The sequence below is a fragment of the Canis lupus genome, chromosome 33 (assembly GCF_011100685.1).
Source record: "Canis lupus familiaris isolate Mischka breed German Shepherd chromosome 33, alternate assembly UU_Cfam_GSD_1.0, whole genome shotgun sequence".
In the NCBI taxonomy this organism is placed as follows: domain Eukaryota; kingdom Metazoa; phylum Chordata; class Mammalia; order Carnivora; family Canidae; genus Canis; species Canis lupus.
This window is the reverse complement of record NC_049254.1, coordinates 18672061-18690245: the sequence shown is the minus strand read 5'-3', so window position 1 is coordinate 18690245 and position 18185 is coordinate 18672061. Positions and strand designations below refer to the sequence as shown.

General features: G+C 40.0%; 2 protein-coding genes across 8 annotated transcripts in view; one reads left to right on the top strand and one right to left on the bottom strand.

Moving 5' to 3' along the window:
• Nucleotides 1–5677, bottom strand: part of ATP6V1A (ATPase H+ transporting V1 subunit A) — a 65454-nt gene extending 59777 nt beyond the window's left edge. Inside the window, exons 1-2 of one of the 4 annotated variants that reach the window (XM_038582848.1) lie at nt 5404–5677; nt 4977–5024 (exon numbers count right to left, since the gene is read on the bottom strand). The gene's annotated coding sequence lies outside the window, so the exon portion shown is untranslated. The other 3 variants (XM_038582846.1, XM_038582847.1, XM_038582849.1) reach the window with 3 other exon arrangements.
• A 644-nt stretch (nt 5678–6321) lies between these two features.
• NAA50 (N-alpha-acetyltransferase 50, NatE catalytic subunit) overlaps nt 6322–18185 on the top strand; it is a 28084-nt gene continuing 16220 nt past the window's right edge. Inside the window, exon 1 of one of the 4 annotated variants that reach the window (XM_038582844.1) lies at nt 6322–6606. In XM_038582844.1, coding sequence (XP_038438772.1) covers nt 6599–6606 — 8 coding nt within the window. In that variant the 5' untranslated portion in view covers nt 6322–6598. Of the gene's footprint in view, nt 6607–7058; nt 7075–7742; nt 7762–18185 lie in introns of those variants that run through there. The other 3 variants (XM_038582845.1, XR_005383331.1, XR_005383332.1) reach the window with 3 other exon arrangements.

The following is an 18185-nucleotide window of genomic DNA, read 5'->3' as shown; positions in this document are numbered from 1 at the left end:
TAGCACTGGTTAAATCTGAAAATACCTATGAATATCAATTTTTAAAAACGGCCTAACTGTGGTTGTAGAATTTATTAAATAGAACTAACTACTAACTACAAACAAACATAAAGGAGAGTTTTAAATAAATTAGTCATGGTTATTTTTACTCAGCGCAAATAATTTTTTAAATGGCTTTGAGGGACACCTGGGTAGCTCAGTGGTTGATCCTCTGCCTTTGGCTCAGGTCGTGATCCCAGGGTCCTGAGACTGAATCCTGCATCAGGCTCCCCACAGGGAGTCTGTTTCTCCCTCTGCTTATGTCTCTGCCTCTCTCTGTGTGTATCTCATGAATAAATAAATAAATAAATAAAATCTTAACAAATAAATAAAAATGGCTTTGATAGTTTCAAGTAAAATGAATCTATACCATGAAAATATACATCCATTCCAGTTGTTTTTGTAAATACACACAAAAAAATATGTGTATATATGTATTCACTATATACAGAATATGTATACACTATATGCATAAAAGAACACACTTATACAAACCAGAGTCACTTTTGTTTCACAATAGGAAAAAACTATTTGTAAGACTTTTAAAATCTCTACAGAAGGAAATTAAATGGAAAACACTGACCAGTTTATTTTACCAAAATACAGAAGTTGAATTAAATTCAATAATCTCTGAATAAAATCTTCCCTTAGAACAAATGAGTAATGATTTTTTCAGGATTAAGGTGAAACATAAACTCATGATAACTGTATTTCAATTATTGTTTAATTTACTGGTATTTTCCGATATAAAACCACTAATCTTTGTGAATCATCAATTTACAATTTTTTTTACTCCAGTTCATCTCCCCATTTTATCTCTACATTCCCCTTTATATGAGGACAAAAATGAGATATAAAGGAATTTAAAATAAAAGGCAAAATTTGTAAACATAAGCATAAACAAGTCTCTGTTCTATAGAGCTGTATAATTTTAATATATTTCTATAACCTAATGTAGGAATAAAAATTTAGAAATGGAAGAACTACCTCCTTAAGTTAATTCCACATATTAATAATCATAAACTTTGGAAAGTCTATAAAAAATATTAAGTCACTGGGACACCTGGTGGCTCAGCGGTTGAGCATCTGCCTTTGGCCCAGGGCGTGATTCTGGGGTTCTGGGATCGAGTTCCACATCAGGCTCCTTGCACGAAGCCTGCTTCTCCCTCTGCCTATGTCTCTGCCTCTCTCTGTCTCTCATGAATAAATAAAATCTTAAAAAAAAAAAATTACGCCACTGCAATTGCCAAAATAACAAGACTTATGTTGAGATTTCTAGCTTATATTGATAAATCTGTTTTAGAATCTTTGCCAAAAGTACATTTTTCTGACTCCTCTATTTCTTGGTAATAGCCTCATTTCAAATTCTACTCATTTCTCCATACCCCATACCTGTTCCTCAATTTATTTATTTATTTATGATAGTCACACACACACACAGAGAGAGAGAGAGGCAGAGACATAGGCAGAGGGAGAAGCAGGCTCCATGCACCGAGAGCCCGACATGGGACTCGATCCCAGGTCTCCAGGATCGCGCCCCGGGCCAAAGGCAGGCGCTAAACCGCTGCGCCACCCAGGGATCCCCTGTTCCTCAATTTTATAGGCTGCCTCAAGTCTCCTTTAAAAATTCAGTATATAGGGCAGCCCGGGTGGCTCAGTGGTTTAGTGCTGCCTTCAGCCCAGGGCGTGATCCTGGAGACCCGTGATAGAGTCCCACATCGGGTTCCCTGCATGGAGCCTGCTTCTCCCTCTGCCTGTGTCTCTGCCTCTCTCTCTCTTTCTCTCTGTTGCTCATGAATAAATAATAAAATTTTAAAAATTCCATATATAAAACCAACTAGATATGAATAAAGTTAACAAAAATTTACAAAGTATATACTAGGTCCCCCACCCCCTGCATTCATGATCTAATTTAATAGCACCTATGGGATAACATTGACTATGAGAAAACTTAAGCTTACATTAACTGTCCAAGGTCACACAGCCTAAATAAGTGGTAGGGCCAGAACCTAAACCTCAGGACTATCATGACTAGGAAATGTATTCTAATATAGTCTATACTATATTGCTTTACATGAATACCACTTAGTTTTTAAAATACTTTTACATAGATTACCTGGGGTTTATCTCACTTGAACTCACAATACTGTTGAGAGGAAGATTCCCAAGTATTAAATCCTAAGCCTCCACTCCCAACTTTACTTTAAAAAAGAATATAACTAATGTGGCAAGGCTGAATGATTATCCTCTGATTTTCATTCTACTGCTCTATCAACTTGTAGCCTATACACAACCACATTAATGACAACTCACTCTTCTTCCCATCCCTTCCATTTATGATAACCATACCTATTAGTAAACATATATGCTGTGAAAATAAGCTGGTCACTGTATTAATAAAGTCTAGATGTTTATGTCTATTCTTTTGACCATGATTTGGATGGATATTATTACCAATTTATATTTGAAAACTAATACCTAGTATACAACCTTAGAAGGAGCTATGATTTGTAAGAAGTTTATAACTAGTTTGATCTTCCTAATTGTCAAACATTCATTCAAAAAACAAATTACTTCAGCACCCTGGTTCTAAAGACATAGCAGCAGAGGCACAATTCTTGAACTCCTAGGAGCTTTATGGTTTACCGAGGAACAGCCAGCCAACAGTAATCATACAATCTGCTAGAAGTAAAAACAGGAAAATAGAAAATAATGTGTGTGCTAGAGGACTAAGTGGCTAGTTCTGCCAATAGGGGGACAAAGCATTCTTGGTGGTGGTGATAATCTATAAAGGCAGAGAAATGTTAAGAAAGATGTCAGAGTAAGCCCACAAGAGGTGTCAAGGACCTTAACACAAAAACTCTTGTGGGTCATTTGCTGTTGGGACTACAACACAATTCCCTAATGAATGTTAAGGTTTCTCAGTGTAATACTCATAAACTGATAAAAAGCTAGCTTCAGGGACGCCTGTGGGGCTCAGTCGGTCAAGCCTCAGTTTAGGCTCAGATCACGATCTTAGTGTTGTGGGATTGAGCTCCCCCACTCCTCTGGCTCTGTGCTCAGCATGGAGTCTGCTTATCCCTCTTTCTGTGCACCTCCCTTACCTCTCTCTATCTGTAAAACAAACAAAATCTAAAAAAAAAAAAAAGCTAGTTTCAGAAATGGCTTCCTAGCTTCAAATCACTTGTTTGTGTATAAATTATGCTAAATAACATTAAAGCTCTTTTTCACATTCAACTTTAGTAGCGATTTAGTCACCAATTCCTGCTGCTAATTTCATTAGTGGTATAAGCTACTCTTTCAGAGTTCCCTAAATTGGGGAAATTGTGAAGTAAAACTGCAGACTCATTCACAACCTCTTTCATACTGACATTTTCCCCTCTAGTACTCAATGCTCTTTAGCTGGTTTTCTCTTTCCTACTTTGGTCTCACCCAGACAGGACTGGTTTGGACTTCCAGGGCTCTTAAAAAAAATGTGTCGTCTTTGGTGGAATGTCACCTGGTCAATGAAGGAACACTGCTTATGTTTTTCTCCCTAGAGATTGTACAACTTCACTCTGGAGCAAATTAATGGATGAAACTATGTTTATACTGGTAGCAGGCATAACTACATAAGCATACCAATAAATTAGGACAATATCAGAAATTGCTGAAACTGTAAATCCAGGATACTGGTCTTGTTTATTACTTAGGGGAAGCAAGAAACATTTTTAAAGTTATGTTTTCTAGCGAGGAGCATCAATAGCTCAGTTTTTCTATTTTGAACTTACTATAAAAATATTTTGTTAAATTAATATTACACGAGAAACTTAACTTTTTGTTCCCCTTAACAAAATCAGTTTATTGTAGAGAATTTGGATGATACAGAAAAACAAAAACAAATAAGTCATATCCACTACTCAAAGATAAAGATTCCATTTTCCTCACTTTTCAGCCAGCTTTCTAATGGATACTCTTATTACATTAGCTAGAAAGCTACCAGGTTTAATAGAGAATCCATGACTTTCCAGATTTTTTAAAAGTGTAATTTAAATTTTAAAAATCAAATTTGTAATTTCTGTAAGGCATTTCAATGTAAAAGAACCAGGGGACTTTCTGAGTTTGCAGTATAAATAAAAGAGTTTAACCTCAAAACTGAAAAACACTCTTCCCTTAAAGCATATTGTTTGGGGTCAAAACATTGGTTACAACATTACACATGAAATGGGAGTACACTGGGCTGGGCAAAAACCTAAGCAAAATAATGTTCACAATACACTATTCATCTAAATCTGAAGAAATCAGATAGGGAAACCTAAGGAGGATGTGCTAGTTACTATAAATTTACCACCGGTCAGGGACTTGATTGGGAATGGCAATTAAGCAGGATTTTAGGTAGACACGACAATAGAGAATGTCAAAGGCTGAAAATATGAAGTAAGCGATATCTCGACTTAGCCTTCTTACTTCTAAATTTAAGGTCAATTACAATTGATTTCATTATATTTCCTGCTCAATCGGTTTCTTAAGAATTACTTCCCTGTCGGGGAAACCCAGTCACTTTTCCATAAGCTAGTCTGGGTCTCCTGCAGAGCACGAAACCGCAACACCATCATCTTTCAACGCCTCCCCATTCAATGGAGACTGTCGCATTACCCACACCTCCTGTTTTGAAGCTAGTGTATCTTTATTATTTCAACCGTTTTCTCCCTTCCTGTAGCGTAAAATCAGACAACAGAAAGGTAAAACGGCTGCCTCTACTCTTTCAGGCCCAACCAAAGTATATGAACATCTACAGAACGCCTCACACAGGGATGCCAGATTGAAAACTCAGAATTACTGAGAAAGCACATTCGGAGCAAGCTTTAACAGTGACTCCGCAGTGAGGGCCCCATCAGTGAGAGTCTCTCCCAAGCCTGTCTCACCGGAGACGCCTCTGCCTCCAGGGTGTTTCCTACCTCCCAGCTTCCCAGCCCAAGGCTGAAGATAAAGACGGAGCAGGGCCTCTGCAAAAAAAAAAAAAAAAAAAAAAAAAGGGGGGGGGGGGCTTTGGGGAATAGGACCTGGAGACTACCGCGGACCCCGAGAAATGGCTGAACCAAACCCACTACCCGAAGCCCCAACGACTCCGAATAGGCAACCATAGTGGCCGCAGTCACCCCCAACCCTGGGAAAGGTGGACAGCTCACCCCTAAGTGGCGGGGGCGACCCCAGTGGGGGAAGCGAGGGTCAGGAGAACTGGAGAAAAGAGGTCCTAGCCAGTGCAGGATGACAGCAGGGAGGAAGCCCCGGACAACGGAGGCCACCGTTCACACTTTCCCTTCTCTTCCTCTTCCCACCCCTTCTCCTATTCCCACCAGTCGCCGGTTACCGGTCACCGCTCACCTGCCGGGGCGCGAGGTGCACAAACAGTACCGACCACGGACCAGAGGCTCTGTCACTGCGGGAGGGGAAGTCTTCAGCTGCAGCGGGGGGCGGGCCTAGGCAGTCACGTGACCTCGAGCTCCGCCCAGCCGCCCCCGGGGCGAGCGTGCCGCATCCTCGGCGCCTATCTTTTTGCGAGTCCTTCAAACATTCATCTCCTTGCGATGAGGTCGGAGGAAGAACACAAAAAACAAAACCAGAAAACTTTCACAAAGATTGTGTCGTAAAGTGTAATACAGAAGGCGTGCGTGAGTGAAACGGGTTAAAGTGCATTTCCAAGGAAGTGACGTTTCGGCTGGGATCCAGGGACCGGAAGTGGCGAAGGCGTTCTGCCGCCGGTAAAATCCCAGGCTTCAGCCCAGGCGATCACGTGACCTCAAAACTTGGATCGTGCCGGACTGCAGCCAAGTTATCCGGCCGATTGCTCGTTACGTTGGTCTTAAAAAAAAAAAAAAAAAAAAAAGTCTCATTTGTTTGAGTCTTCCACAGATGTCTTTACATTTAGAAAAACCATCTTTATAAAACCGTACTAGGAGGCGGGAGCGTTTGAAGGTCATTCTGGAAATTACCAACTGGAAGAACAGGACAGGGCCGGGGAAGGTTGCTCTTGCTGACATGGGAGAAGAGAGGGAAGGGTGGAAAAATCCGGATTTTACCGCCGGGGCCTACCGGGCACGCCCCACGAGGAGGTGTCGTAAGGGATGGGAGGAGAAAGGTGACGCCAGAAGCCACAGCCCAGTAGGAAAATGGAGGTCCTGAGGTGGAGGGGGAGGGGCGCGCGGAGGGCAGCAGTGCGGCTGCGCGCGAGGCGGCCGGCGCGCCGGCGCGCAGAGGGGGCGGGGTGAAAGGTCACAGCGCGGCGGCGGGTCTGGCGGCGGCGGCGGCGGCGGGAGCGGGAGCGGGAGCGGGCTGCCCGGGGCGCACGTGTGGAGGAGCGGCGGCCCAGCGCGGCGGCGGGACGCACCCCCGCCCCCTCCGGAGACGCAGGGCTGCGCTTGGCTCTCGCGGCCTCCGTCACCCGCTCAGCTCCCTGCCCTAGGCGGGGAGGCCGGCTGGTGGGGGTTGAGCGGCCCGAGCTGCGGGCGCGGAGAGCTCAGGTCGGCGACGACAACGGCGTTGGTAGCGGCGGTAACGACGGCCTCAGCAGGCGGGGAAGATGAAAGGGTGAGGAAGGGCAGCCGGGCAGGGCCCGGCGGGCGAGGGCGAGGGCGAGGGGCTGCGGAGAAGGGGAGAGAGTCTGGGCCGAGACGCGGCGGACGGAGGCTTCGGGGCGCCTCTGCTCGGCGGAGGGGGCGGGTGCTCGGCGCGGGGCTGTTGGCGGGCTCCGGGGCCAGCAGCGGCAAGACCCGGGACGCCCAGCACCGGGGCCCCGAGGACGCGTGTGGGTCGAGCGGAGACTAGCAGCCGGCGGGGGGGGGGGGGGGGGGGGGGGGGGGGGGGGGCACGGCTGGGCCACTCCCGCCCGCCTCTCCGCTCCCCTCCGCTCCAAGCCGAGTGGTCGGGCTGCCCTCTTGAGATCCAGGCTCACCCTGGGACCTGCGATCTTTGACACCTTCCAGCCGTGTTCACGCTTGGGAGCAGCGCAGAACCTTCTGGAGGGAGAAGGAATTGGAATAAAGAGCATGGAGATGAGTATGAAGAGCTAGTGACTCAACTGGATTTGGGTTGGGTCAGGGCGCGTGGAGGAGGGGGAGAGAGCGTGAGCTCTGTAGTCTTGGGGTGCCAAAATGTTTAAGGAAGTGTTGTTGATCAGTAGGTGGAGCTATTGCTCCAGTGGTGTGCTCTTGCCCCTGTGCGGTGGGGGGGTGGGGGGGGCCCTTGGTTCCTACTACCAAGCTTTTTTCAGGTGATAGCAAAACTAATATTTCTTTTTTCACAGTTTCCTTCTTGGATAAAATCAGGGACTATTTTGGCTCAACTCTTTTCCACTTGGATAAGGTGTCCCCTTACTGTTAAAATTATATACAGTTAAAATATTAATTACATAACACGACGTCTTAAAATAATTTCCTAAATTAACCGTTTTGGACCTCTCCTTTTATCAGCGTTAAAAGCTCTCTGGAAGAAAACAAAACAAAACAAAAAAAGCTTTCAGAGATGTCTGAGGGTTTTTGTTTGTTTTTTGTTTTTTGTTTTTTTTCTATTATAGCAAGTCAAAGACTTGGAACTGTGTTTTGAGTTAGTGAAGCCTTTCAGATGTTCAGCCTTTTGAGAATAAAAGCCAGTCTCTGAAATAATCTCATGCCGCCTAAAACAAGGCCCTCGGTGTGTGTACGTGATTGGGGTTGAAGAGGTCCAAGAAAGGTTAATTGGCTGTAGGTCTGTAATGTGATTCCTTAACTCTGATTTTGCTTTAAATATTGGACATTCAGTCTACTGTTGAATTGTCTGTTTCACGTTAAAGCTCAGAAATGAAATTTTCATAGTACATGCACTACAGAACATCGAGTTCTAAAGAGTTCCAGTCGGGATACTCTTTAAAGTATGGGAAGTATTTGTAGCACTTGAATCACGATCTGGGAAGTTTGACTATTATTATATATGACCCAACATAATTTAGTGGGGTTTTTCTTTTTTCCCTTGAGCATGGATGCTTTCTCTTACTGGTTTTTGTATTCTTAATCAGCACACAGTGTTTCTCATCTTGTTCTGTTAGAATACTAAAAATGAGGCTGAATAGTTCTTACAGTTGAGGCTCTACATGGGTTTATAAAGGAGGGCTTCCAAGAAGTTATTCTGGGTGTTTAGATCCAAAATCTTTGGTCTAGCTCAGTCTTGCTAGGGTGTAATGTTCTTTCGGATACCTACCTTGGCAATAGAAATGGGGTCAAACAGTGGTATTATTCACAATCTACCTTCAGTTAATACACTCATGAGGCAATTATCTTTTTATTTAAACTGTGATTTATATGTAACAACACGATGGTGGCAAATCCCCAGAAACAAGTAACTGGCCAAATCTAGAGGAAATTAATAGTTACTGAATTTATGCCGCAAGCCAGCAACCATCCCTAAAATGAAGAGTCCTTACGTCTAGTTCCTATCATTTTTTATCGGGAATTTAAAGTTATGTTCCTAATGTTAAAAACTTTTAAGATGATTTCACAGGAATAGTCCCTTTAACTTCCCAGATGAAAAATTACTAGATAAAATGGGACTTTAAATTTTTTTAAATTTCTAACTCTTGTATTTAAGGCACGGAACAAATGAAGACAATTGACATTATTTAAAAGATTCTGAGGTCCTGGGATCCCTGGGTGGCTCAGCGGTTTAGCCCCTGCCTTCGGCCCAGGGCATGATCCTGGAGTCCTGGGATTGAGTCCCACGTCGGGCTCCCTGCATGGAGCCTGCTTCTCCTTCTGCCTCTGCCTCTGTCTCTGTCTCTCTCTCTGTCTCATGAATAAATAAGTCCTTTAAAAAAATAAATAAAAATAAAAGATTCTGAGGTCCTTAAGTTCAAAGACTTGTAACACATAGTGTGGTTAGCGTTATAGTCCTGACTCTTGATTTGGAAAGGCCTATGAAAATGAAACCGTGGTCCTGAGTATTTACTAGAAACATGAAGAACATCTACCTCTAAGTCGATCTATTTAAATGTTTTACGTCATTGCCTATATTCCCCATCATTTTCAAACTTTTTAAATGTACTATTTTATCAGATTTTTCCATGTATTTATATTTATACTTTGTTTTTATTAGTAGTAGCAGTAGGACATTTAATAGTGTTGGCATGTACTTGCCTTTCCACCATAGCAGATAAATTTCCAGTTTTTCATTACTGCATGTATTTATATGCATGGTCTAGAACTTTTGAGGGTATATTACAAGATGTTATTTCCTTTGCACTGAAGCTGCTTGTTTTTATGGACCAGGAATGTTGTAGGTTGAATTTGTGGGTAGTAAGCTGATCATTTTTATCTAGTATTCCTCTCTAGGGAAGGTGATATTCAGGCAAAAAGTTACAGCCATGACTGAGATGGCAATATAGTATGATAGAAAGTAAAACTGAATCCGTTTACCTTTGAATTGTAGCAAAGAGGTGTAAATTAGTTCTAATAAAAATGTCTTTAGGATGCCTGGATGGTCAGTCTGTTGAGCTTTTGACTCTGGATCTCAGCTCAAGTCTTGATCTCCTGGTTGGGAGTTCAGACGCATGTCGAGCTTTAAGCTGGGTGAGGAGCTTACTTTAAAAAATAATAGTCTTGGGATCCCTGGGTGGCACAGCGGTTTGACGCCTGCCTTTGGCCCAGGGCGCGATCCTGGAGACCCGGGATCGAGTCCCACATCGGGCTCCCGGTGCATGGAGCCTGCTTCTCCCTCTGCCTGTGTCTCTGCCTCTCTCTCTCTCTCTCTCTCTCTCTCTGTGACTATCATAAATAAATTAAAAAAATAAATAAAAATAAATAAAGTCTTTAACAAGATGTGAATACATGTAATGTAAAGATGGGGAAGTAGATAACAATATAAATACAGTATATAGGACAGTCTAGTTATTAAAATAGAAGATTCTGCAGTGAAAAGAAACTATGTTGAAGAACTAAGAATAATGGTTATCTCTGACAGCATATGACAGAAGGAGCACGAGAGTTTTCTGAAGTGCTAGAAATACTCTCTTCTTTGGGTATTGCTTGCATAGATGTATAACTACGTAAGAAAAGTTATCAAGCTGTGAACAAGATCTGTGCTCTTTACTGTACAAATTCTGTACTTCAATAAAACAGTTTTTTTTTTTTTTTAAGGTTGTATTGCTGTTTTTGTAGGGGGGACAGACGGTGAGACTGAAGGAGAGTTCAAGAGCTTTTGTAAATCTCCAATTCATACTCCTTCTGTAAAGCCAATAATTTGTGGGGCATGGATTGAGATACTGTATTTTAAAAATACTTTGTAATGTTCCCTTGCTTTGTTGAAATGAATTCACACAAAATATAACCTACCTGTACCATGATTTTTTTTTTTTTTTTTTTTTTAGAAAATCAGTATAATGATGTAACCAATATAAAGGAGAACTAAGCTATGTTTATATCAATATGTAAATGATCGGGTACAACTATACCATAAATCATAATATCTAGATGTTTGTATCTGTCTGTAAATAAAACCATTATATAATTTAGAAAGTAGATCTGCTACCAAGATAGGTGTGTGCCGTGGTGACTAATGCTGTGTTGCCATCGATGTGATTTTTTTCCCAAAACTGTGGACAGCTGTTGGTAAAGTTCTGAACAAAGAATAATCATAAATTTCTGGGTTGAAAAAGATTTTTAAAGGTTATCCATATAAAGCATTATTTTTCAGAGCCAGTGTTTTTCCAGACCAAACTAATCATCTATATTAAATTTCACTTGGCTATGTTTTCCATTTTGGCCTGTGGAAATCCTTTTGACTTCTGATTTTCTCTTATGCATATTAGCTATGGCCTCTAGCCTCTGTGCCATCTGAAAAGATACAACTTCTCAATTTATTTGAATGGTTGTCCTTTTTTTTTTTTAAGCACAGTCTGCAGAAACCATTTAAATACCAGTTGTAACCAATGGAAACTTTTTCATCACAGAAATGAATACTGTATGTATTACAGTTTAATTACTAGAAAATATGTAATTTTCATGTCATTAACACTGCTTTCTCTTGATCTGAACTCTCCTATCAGTTCTATATATATATATACATCTCCTAACTTATTGGAAAAATGTTAATCCTGTCCTGTCCAATACAGTAATGACTAGCTATAGTAGGCTGTTGAGCAGTTGAAATGTGGCTTGTGTTACTGAGGAAGTGAATTTTAATTACATTTTCAATTTTAAAAATTGATATTAAGAGTCAGTTGGACAATTTTCACATGTTTCGAACAACCTGAATATGTGAATCTACTATAAAGTTTATGAAATGTAAATATAGATAAAATATTTCAAAGGAAAATTAGCATCTGAATTGAGATTTGCCGTGTAATACACACTGGATTTATTCTTTTTTTTTTTTTTTTAAGATTTTATTTATTTGAGAGAGAGAAAGAGCATGAGCTGGGGGAGAGGCAGACTCCCTGCTGAGCAGGGACCCCCCCCCCAATGTGGGGCTCATCCCAGAAACCCTGGGTGCCTGGCTGGCTTAGTCAGAGGAGCATGCGACCCTTGATCTCAGGTTGTGAGTTCAAGCTCCATGTTGGATGTAGAGATTACCAAAAATAAGTAAACTTTAAAAAGGCTTAGTATGAAATAAATATTTTTTAAAAAGATGAAATTAATAATTTTTATTTTGATTACCTTTTGAAATGATTTCATCTGTTTCTTTTTGGCTTGTTAATGTAGATACTAAAATATTTAAATTATGTATGTGACTTGGATTGTACCTGTTTTGGACGGTGCTGTGCTAGACCCTGAAAAAAAATTGGTGTAAAACATGATCTCTTTCCTTAGGATCCAATTCCCAGAAGGTGTTTCTAAATAGTAAATTTGCAAGCCAACAGATAGTGCGTGTCTGGTTATACCTCTGTGGTGAAGGATTCTGAGGAACTCTTGGTCTTAGATTAAAATACGGTAATTCAGTTACCTTGTTTACCATAAAGGAGAAAGCATAGTTGGAAATATTCGCTTGTCTTTGCTCAGCTAGTGCAACCTGTATTCTGCCTCTATCATTGCTAAAGCTGTTAATGGAAAACCTTATTTTCTAAGTCCAGAGGCTTCTCTCAGTGCTCAATAATGCTGCAGTGAATGCTTGTTTACAAAACTACTTGACACACATCTTTCTTTTGAATAATTCCCTAGAAGTGAATTTTTTTGGATCAGAAGGTACTGGCATTTTAAAATCTCTGATCTTTGTTGCCAAATGACCTCTAGAAAGATAGTAGCAATTCATACTGCCAACAATGTATGAGAGTGCCCTTTTTTCTTCTCCAAGGGCTGATGGGGAAGGGTAGGGACACTTAAACCTTAAAGAAATGAAGGAAGACATTACAGCTTCCATTTCAGCCATTGGTAGTATAATTTACCTTCTGGGATGAGTGGAATACATTGAACATTTATTTGTAAAATGGTAGAAATAACAGTTTCTTTACAAGTTGGGTTTGAGGACATAATCACATAATAGCTTAACTCCTAGCTTTATAGTTTTACTTGCTGGTTAGATGGTGAATGGTATCCACACCCACACCCACACCCCCGTTTTTTGTTACTGTTGGGTTTGATTACTTGGTGAAGTTGGACATTTTCCAGTTTCACTAGCCATTTGTATGTCTGTTACTTACCTGTTACTTGTGTAACTTAACAGTTTTTAAGTTGGATATTAAGTGTGTGGACTTCAAATTGCAAAACAACTAAAGGTAATTTTTTCAGAAAATGGGGTTGAGACATTCAAATTGAAAAGATTTTATTTATTTATTTGAGAGAGAGAATGCACACAAGTTGGGCGAGGGACAAGCAGACTCCCTGTTGAGCTTGGAGCTCCACTCAGGGCTTGATCTCACAACCCTAAGATCATGACCCCGGCTGAAATCAAGAGTCAGTTGCTTAACAGACTGAGCCACTCAGTATAATTTATCTTCTTAAAGGAGACTTTAACACAAAAAGCATTGAACTAAAAGCAACCACATTTTGTAGTTCAGCTGTGACAATCCAGCTAACTAATGTTAGTTAGCAGTGTGGTCACTAATAGGTTTTTTTGACCTCCGGGCCTTCGTTTGTCTTTAGAAAGCACAGCTTAAACTTGAACTGGAACAGCCAAAAGTTGAAATTCATGTGCTCATTTTAATCTGCTAATAGTACTTAATCAGTATTTAATCTGCTGATAGCTTTGATGAGTTCTCAGATTCCAAAAAAAAAAAAAAAAAGAATGATGTCATTGATTATTAATATCAACCATGACTGCTGTGGCATGTGTGTCACATGTTTGCCATCCCTGGTCTCTTATTATCTCTCTCTCTGATACCAAGAAACAAAACTTTGGAATCCTATTTGAACTGTTCTCTTTTAAGGTGCTTTCTTCATTGCTTTTATGTCTGTCTGTTGAGACCTGCTCTCCCATCCTTCCCCCTAATGGCACTTTTACTTTTTATAGCTACCTAGTACATGTCTTTCAGGCAATGGATTCTCACTTAATACTATAAAAGCTCTAAGATAGCATCCATAATGTACTAATGTATCTTTAGGTATAGCATCTTTAGTCTGCTAATGAAATAACATTATGGAGGTGAACCAAGAAGGACAGAAAGCTTGGTGGGTTCTAGAATCTTTGAAGTTTTATATGGCCAAAAAACAAGGTAGAGGAGAGAGAGCTACACCAGTGGCCACAGCTAGGTGATGAGAGTTTTATATGTAGTGCTATTCTAATTTCATTTGGGAGGTTATGTATAGCTATTGAAAGATCTTAAGCATTAGAAGTGAAGTGATCAGGGGATCCCTGGTGGCTCAGTGGTTTAGCGCCTGCCTTTGGCCTGGGGTGTAATCCTGGAGTTCAGGGATCGAGTCCCACATTGAGCTCCCTGCATGGAGCCTGCTTCTCCCTCTGCCTTTGTTTCTGTGCCTCTCTCTCTCTCTCTTTCTCTCTCTCCCCCCCACCCCCTGTCTCTCATGAATAAATAAAATCTTTTTTTTTTTTTTTAAGAGATCAGATTTGTGTTTTCAAAATATTATTCTGACTGCATTGTGATGGCTTTGCCTCCTTAGCTCTAGGTTTTTTTTTTTTTCTTCCTTCATTAGGCTATTCAAATTTGTGTTGAAAGGATGATTTGAAGCATACTGCTTAGAGGGGGGTATAGGAACAGTTTATGAAGATATTTGGGGAGCAGAATTAACAGGAATTAAAGTGGGATATAAGAGTACATAAAAAACTAAATTTTTGTATTGGATGGGACTATTCATAAAGATAGAGGATACAGGTGGATGTTCTAACTTCCTGAGGAGGATAGTGAGTTCATTGTGTTGAATGTGAGATTTCTGTAGAGATAACTAGTAAGCAGTTTGAAATGTGTGCTTGGATTCCGAAATTGAGAAGTAAAAGCAACATTTAGGTGGTAGTAAGGGAAAAACCTTGGCTGGGAAGGAGCTCTCCTAATTGAACATATGGATGGATGACCATGGAAAATTTTTTCAAATAATTTATTTTTAGGTTATGACCTTAAGTAGATTATATCTAATGTGTGTTTAGCATTTCTGGTATCCAAGCAAATAATTGTTGAGATTTTTGTGCAGTTGACGCTTGGACTCACACAGCTTGCAGAGCTAATCCATCCACCACCACTTTTTTGATAACTGCTAAACTTCTAGAACAGTGATTCTCAACCAGGGTCACACCTTCCATCCCTGGATATCTGGTAATGTCTAGAGGCATTTTGGGTTGTCACAGTGTGGGGTGGGGCATTTAGATGCTAGAGATGTTACTAAATATCCTACAGTGCTCTGGAAAGCCCCTCACAAAGAATTATGCAGCGCTTAATATCGGTAGTACTAGGACTAAGAAACCCTAAAATCTAGATGAGATGAGAAAGAGCCCATCAGTTAAATTAAGGGTCTAGAGAGTCTTGGAGTAATTCATCAATTCCTTGAAATATTTGAGGTCCTGCTCTAAGTCTTACAGTTCAGTAGAAGAGGTAGGGTATAAAAAATAAATGCTTACAGCAGCACAGAGGTGCTCTGCCTTGGAAGGGTACTAACAATATGATACAGTTCAGATGAGGTGGAAATCTCAGCAGGATGACAAGTTAAGGCCTCATGAGCAATTAGTATTTAAGCTGTGCTTTGATAAATTCTCAGTGGACTTACTTTTAAGTTAAGGGAATTTAAACTTTAGAGGAATCACTCTTTGATGTAATTTACTTGAAGGCAAGAGTTTAGAACCAAATTTACTGCTAGCTAAGAAAAAATAACGTACTCTAAGCCCCTGGAAATTTTTTATCAAAGGGTCACGGGCATACTTTGATCCTTGCTAAAATACTTAAGTTTTATGCAAATCTTCTTTATCATTAGTATACGTTAGATAAGTGTTCTAGGTTTGGTATTTCTCTCTTAATAACCTTGAGTAAAGATGACTCCTTTGAGGGGAGTCATGGTATGGCTGATCTTGCAGTATAATGAAAATTTGTAGATTTAGGCCTGGTTCTGGCTTTATTGGTAATTGGCTGTATAACCACAGGTCCATTTGTCTGGGTTTCAGTTCTGTCATCTGAAATGAAGAGGGATGGACCCAGAGGCTTCTAAGGTCCCTTCCAGATCAAACACTATGCACAAGAAGTTGCCACGCAGTTAAAATTTTGTGCTACGGTGTATTAAACTTTAAACTTTCTCTCTACAGTATTTCATTTTCTCCTTTTGCAGTATAACTTAAAAAGTCAGACTTTGTAGAGAAAGACCAACTTTTGTGTAGTCATACCTCCATCTTGTGGCCCTTCAGAATATTACCACTAAATTTTGTTTTTATAATTATGGCTATAATTGACATTAACTTTTAATAGCTAAACATTTGAGGGCTTATTATCTGATGTTGCTGTGCTAAATCTTAAACGTGTGTTATCATTGTATCACAGTGCTTATTTTAAGCCACAGGTAAAGGTTTTCTGCTACCATATTCTAAGCGTGAAGTTGATAGATTTGACTGAGTAACATTAATCTTGTGGTGCTGATACAAAATAAATAACTAATGGGCTCTATAAAGTAGAAGGCAAGTAGCTGTGTTCAGATCTAAGAACTTGGTATACATGGTCACTTTTGCAATATCAGTTTTCCCCTTTGACATCCTCATTCTAAAATCTTTGGTATGAAGAAACTTTGGGATTTATTATAGATTTGAAAAACAAGGAAAAAAGACATGCCATATGAATTTACTTGAGCCAAGAGAATAATTAATTTCTTTAATTACTACTGTATTCAGTTTTTTACAGGTAGGGTTGTAAGTGGATACCAACAGGAACCTGGGACCAGGCAGATAAGATAAAAGAATTTTTAAAAAAGAGCAGAAATGTAGGCTTTATGTAAAAGCTTCTGATATAAATATTTGCAGTCGGGGATCCCTGGGTGGCGCAGCGGTTTGGCGCCTGCCTTTGGCCCAGGGCGCGATCCTGGAGACCCAGGATCGAATCCCACGTCGGGCTCCCAGTGCATGGAGCCTGCTTCTCCCTCTGCCTGTGTCTCTGCCTCTCTCTCTCTCTCTCTCTCTCTCTGTGTGTGTGTGACTATCATAAATAAAAATTTTAAAAAAAAATATTTGCAGTCAACTTAAAAACAGTTGAGTCTAATAGATGTGGCAAATACTAATGCTAAATTAAGATAATTGTTAAATTGCATTAAAATCTGGAGCACTAGGGTGGCTCTGTGGGTTAAGCATCTGACTCTTGATTTTGGCTCAGGTCATGATCTCAGGCGTGAGAGATCAAGCCCCATGTCTTACTCAGTATGGAGTCAGCTTGGATTCTCTCTTTCCCTCTGCTCCTGCTCCTCTTCCTGCTCCCATGTGTCCTCTGAATCAATAAATAAACCTTTAAAAAAGAATAAATTACAATGAAATCTAATCTGAAGTAAACAGTGTAGTGATTAATAATCAGTTTTCAAGAGTCAGGCCAATTTGAGTTTAAGACTTAGCTCTCAACACTAGCTATGCCATAAACCTTAAAGCTGTAGTGTAATATATAGTGTGTTACTTCCATAGGGAAAATGATTTAACATTTTATATGAAATCTCTATGCCCATCTTTAGCCTCTCTTTCCCTCCAGAGTTCTTGGATATGGAAATGTACCCATATGCAGTGGGAAGTTTATTTATTTAGGTGGATGCTAAATTTGTGTGGTTAACATAAGAGGCTTTAATTGTTAAAGATTCCATGGTGGGATGTGGAAGTCTGAGTTTTTAACTGACAAAGTGATTCTGGTATATAGGCAGATTTGGAATCCATTCTTCCATTCTTAGATTTTGTGACAATGCTTTTCCAGACTTTTTCCTTAACTCTTTTGAAAATTGTTTCTTGGGTTTCTTTATGGGCTCCTCTTTGTTTACCCTAAAATTCAAGTGTTTCTTTTAGTAGTTGTGTTTTTAGATGTTCTAATTCACTGTGATTTTCTTGATAACGTGATATGTTCACATAATCAGAGATACATATTATGCAATATTTGTATTACAGGAAATAGCTCTCAGAGTGATGTGTTAGAAAAGGGAATTCTTCCCTCATGAGTTAAATTAATGCAAAAAACTCTGGATGCATTCCCCCTACTATCTAATTGTTTTCAGCTACCTAACACCAACATAGCTTTTAGTCACATTAGGTAGCATTTAAACTACATTGTATAAATAATTTTTTAAATGATCATTCTTACCTAAAATGCATTTGACTGTAGTTTTAATGGGGGGAAAAAAAAAAGTGTCAGGACATGTAGCCATTTACACCAAAGACAACGACTATATAACAGGCTGCCCTGTGACTGAAGTTAGAAGAGGAGGTCTGTACCAGAATGGAAGGCTCATTCTTGTCTAGATCTGGTTCAACTTCTTTTCTGCAAACCGAAGGCTTGGTACAGCTGGAAATTGAGGGATTGTCAATTGTTAAAGGTTTGAAATTCTTGCCTTTTGTGTTTTTCAGATAGTAGAGATTAAATTAAGTCTGGCATCAAAGTGCTTTCTACCATGAGTTTCAATATCAAAAATAGCATGTCTTTGTCCTTTTTCAGCCAAAGTTGCTACAAAACTTAAATGCAAAGTGCTACAACTTGTAGTACCTTATGTAATAAGTAATGTATGTTTGTTTTATTTTTTTGTTGTGGAAATTTTCAA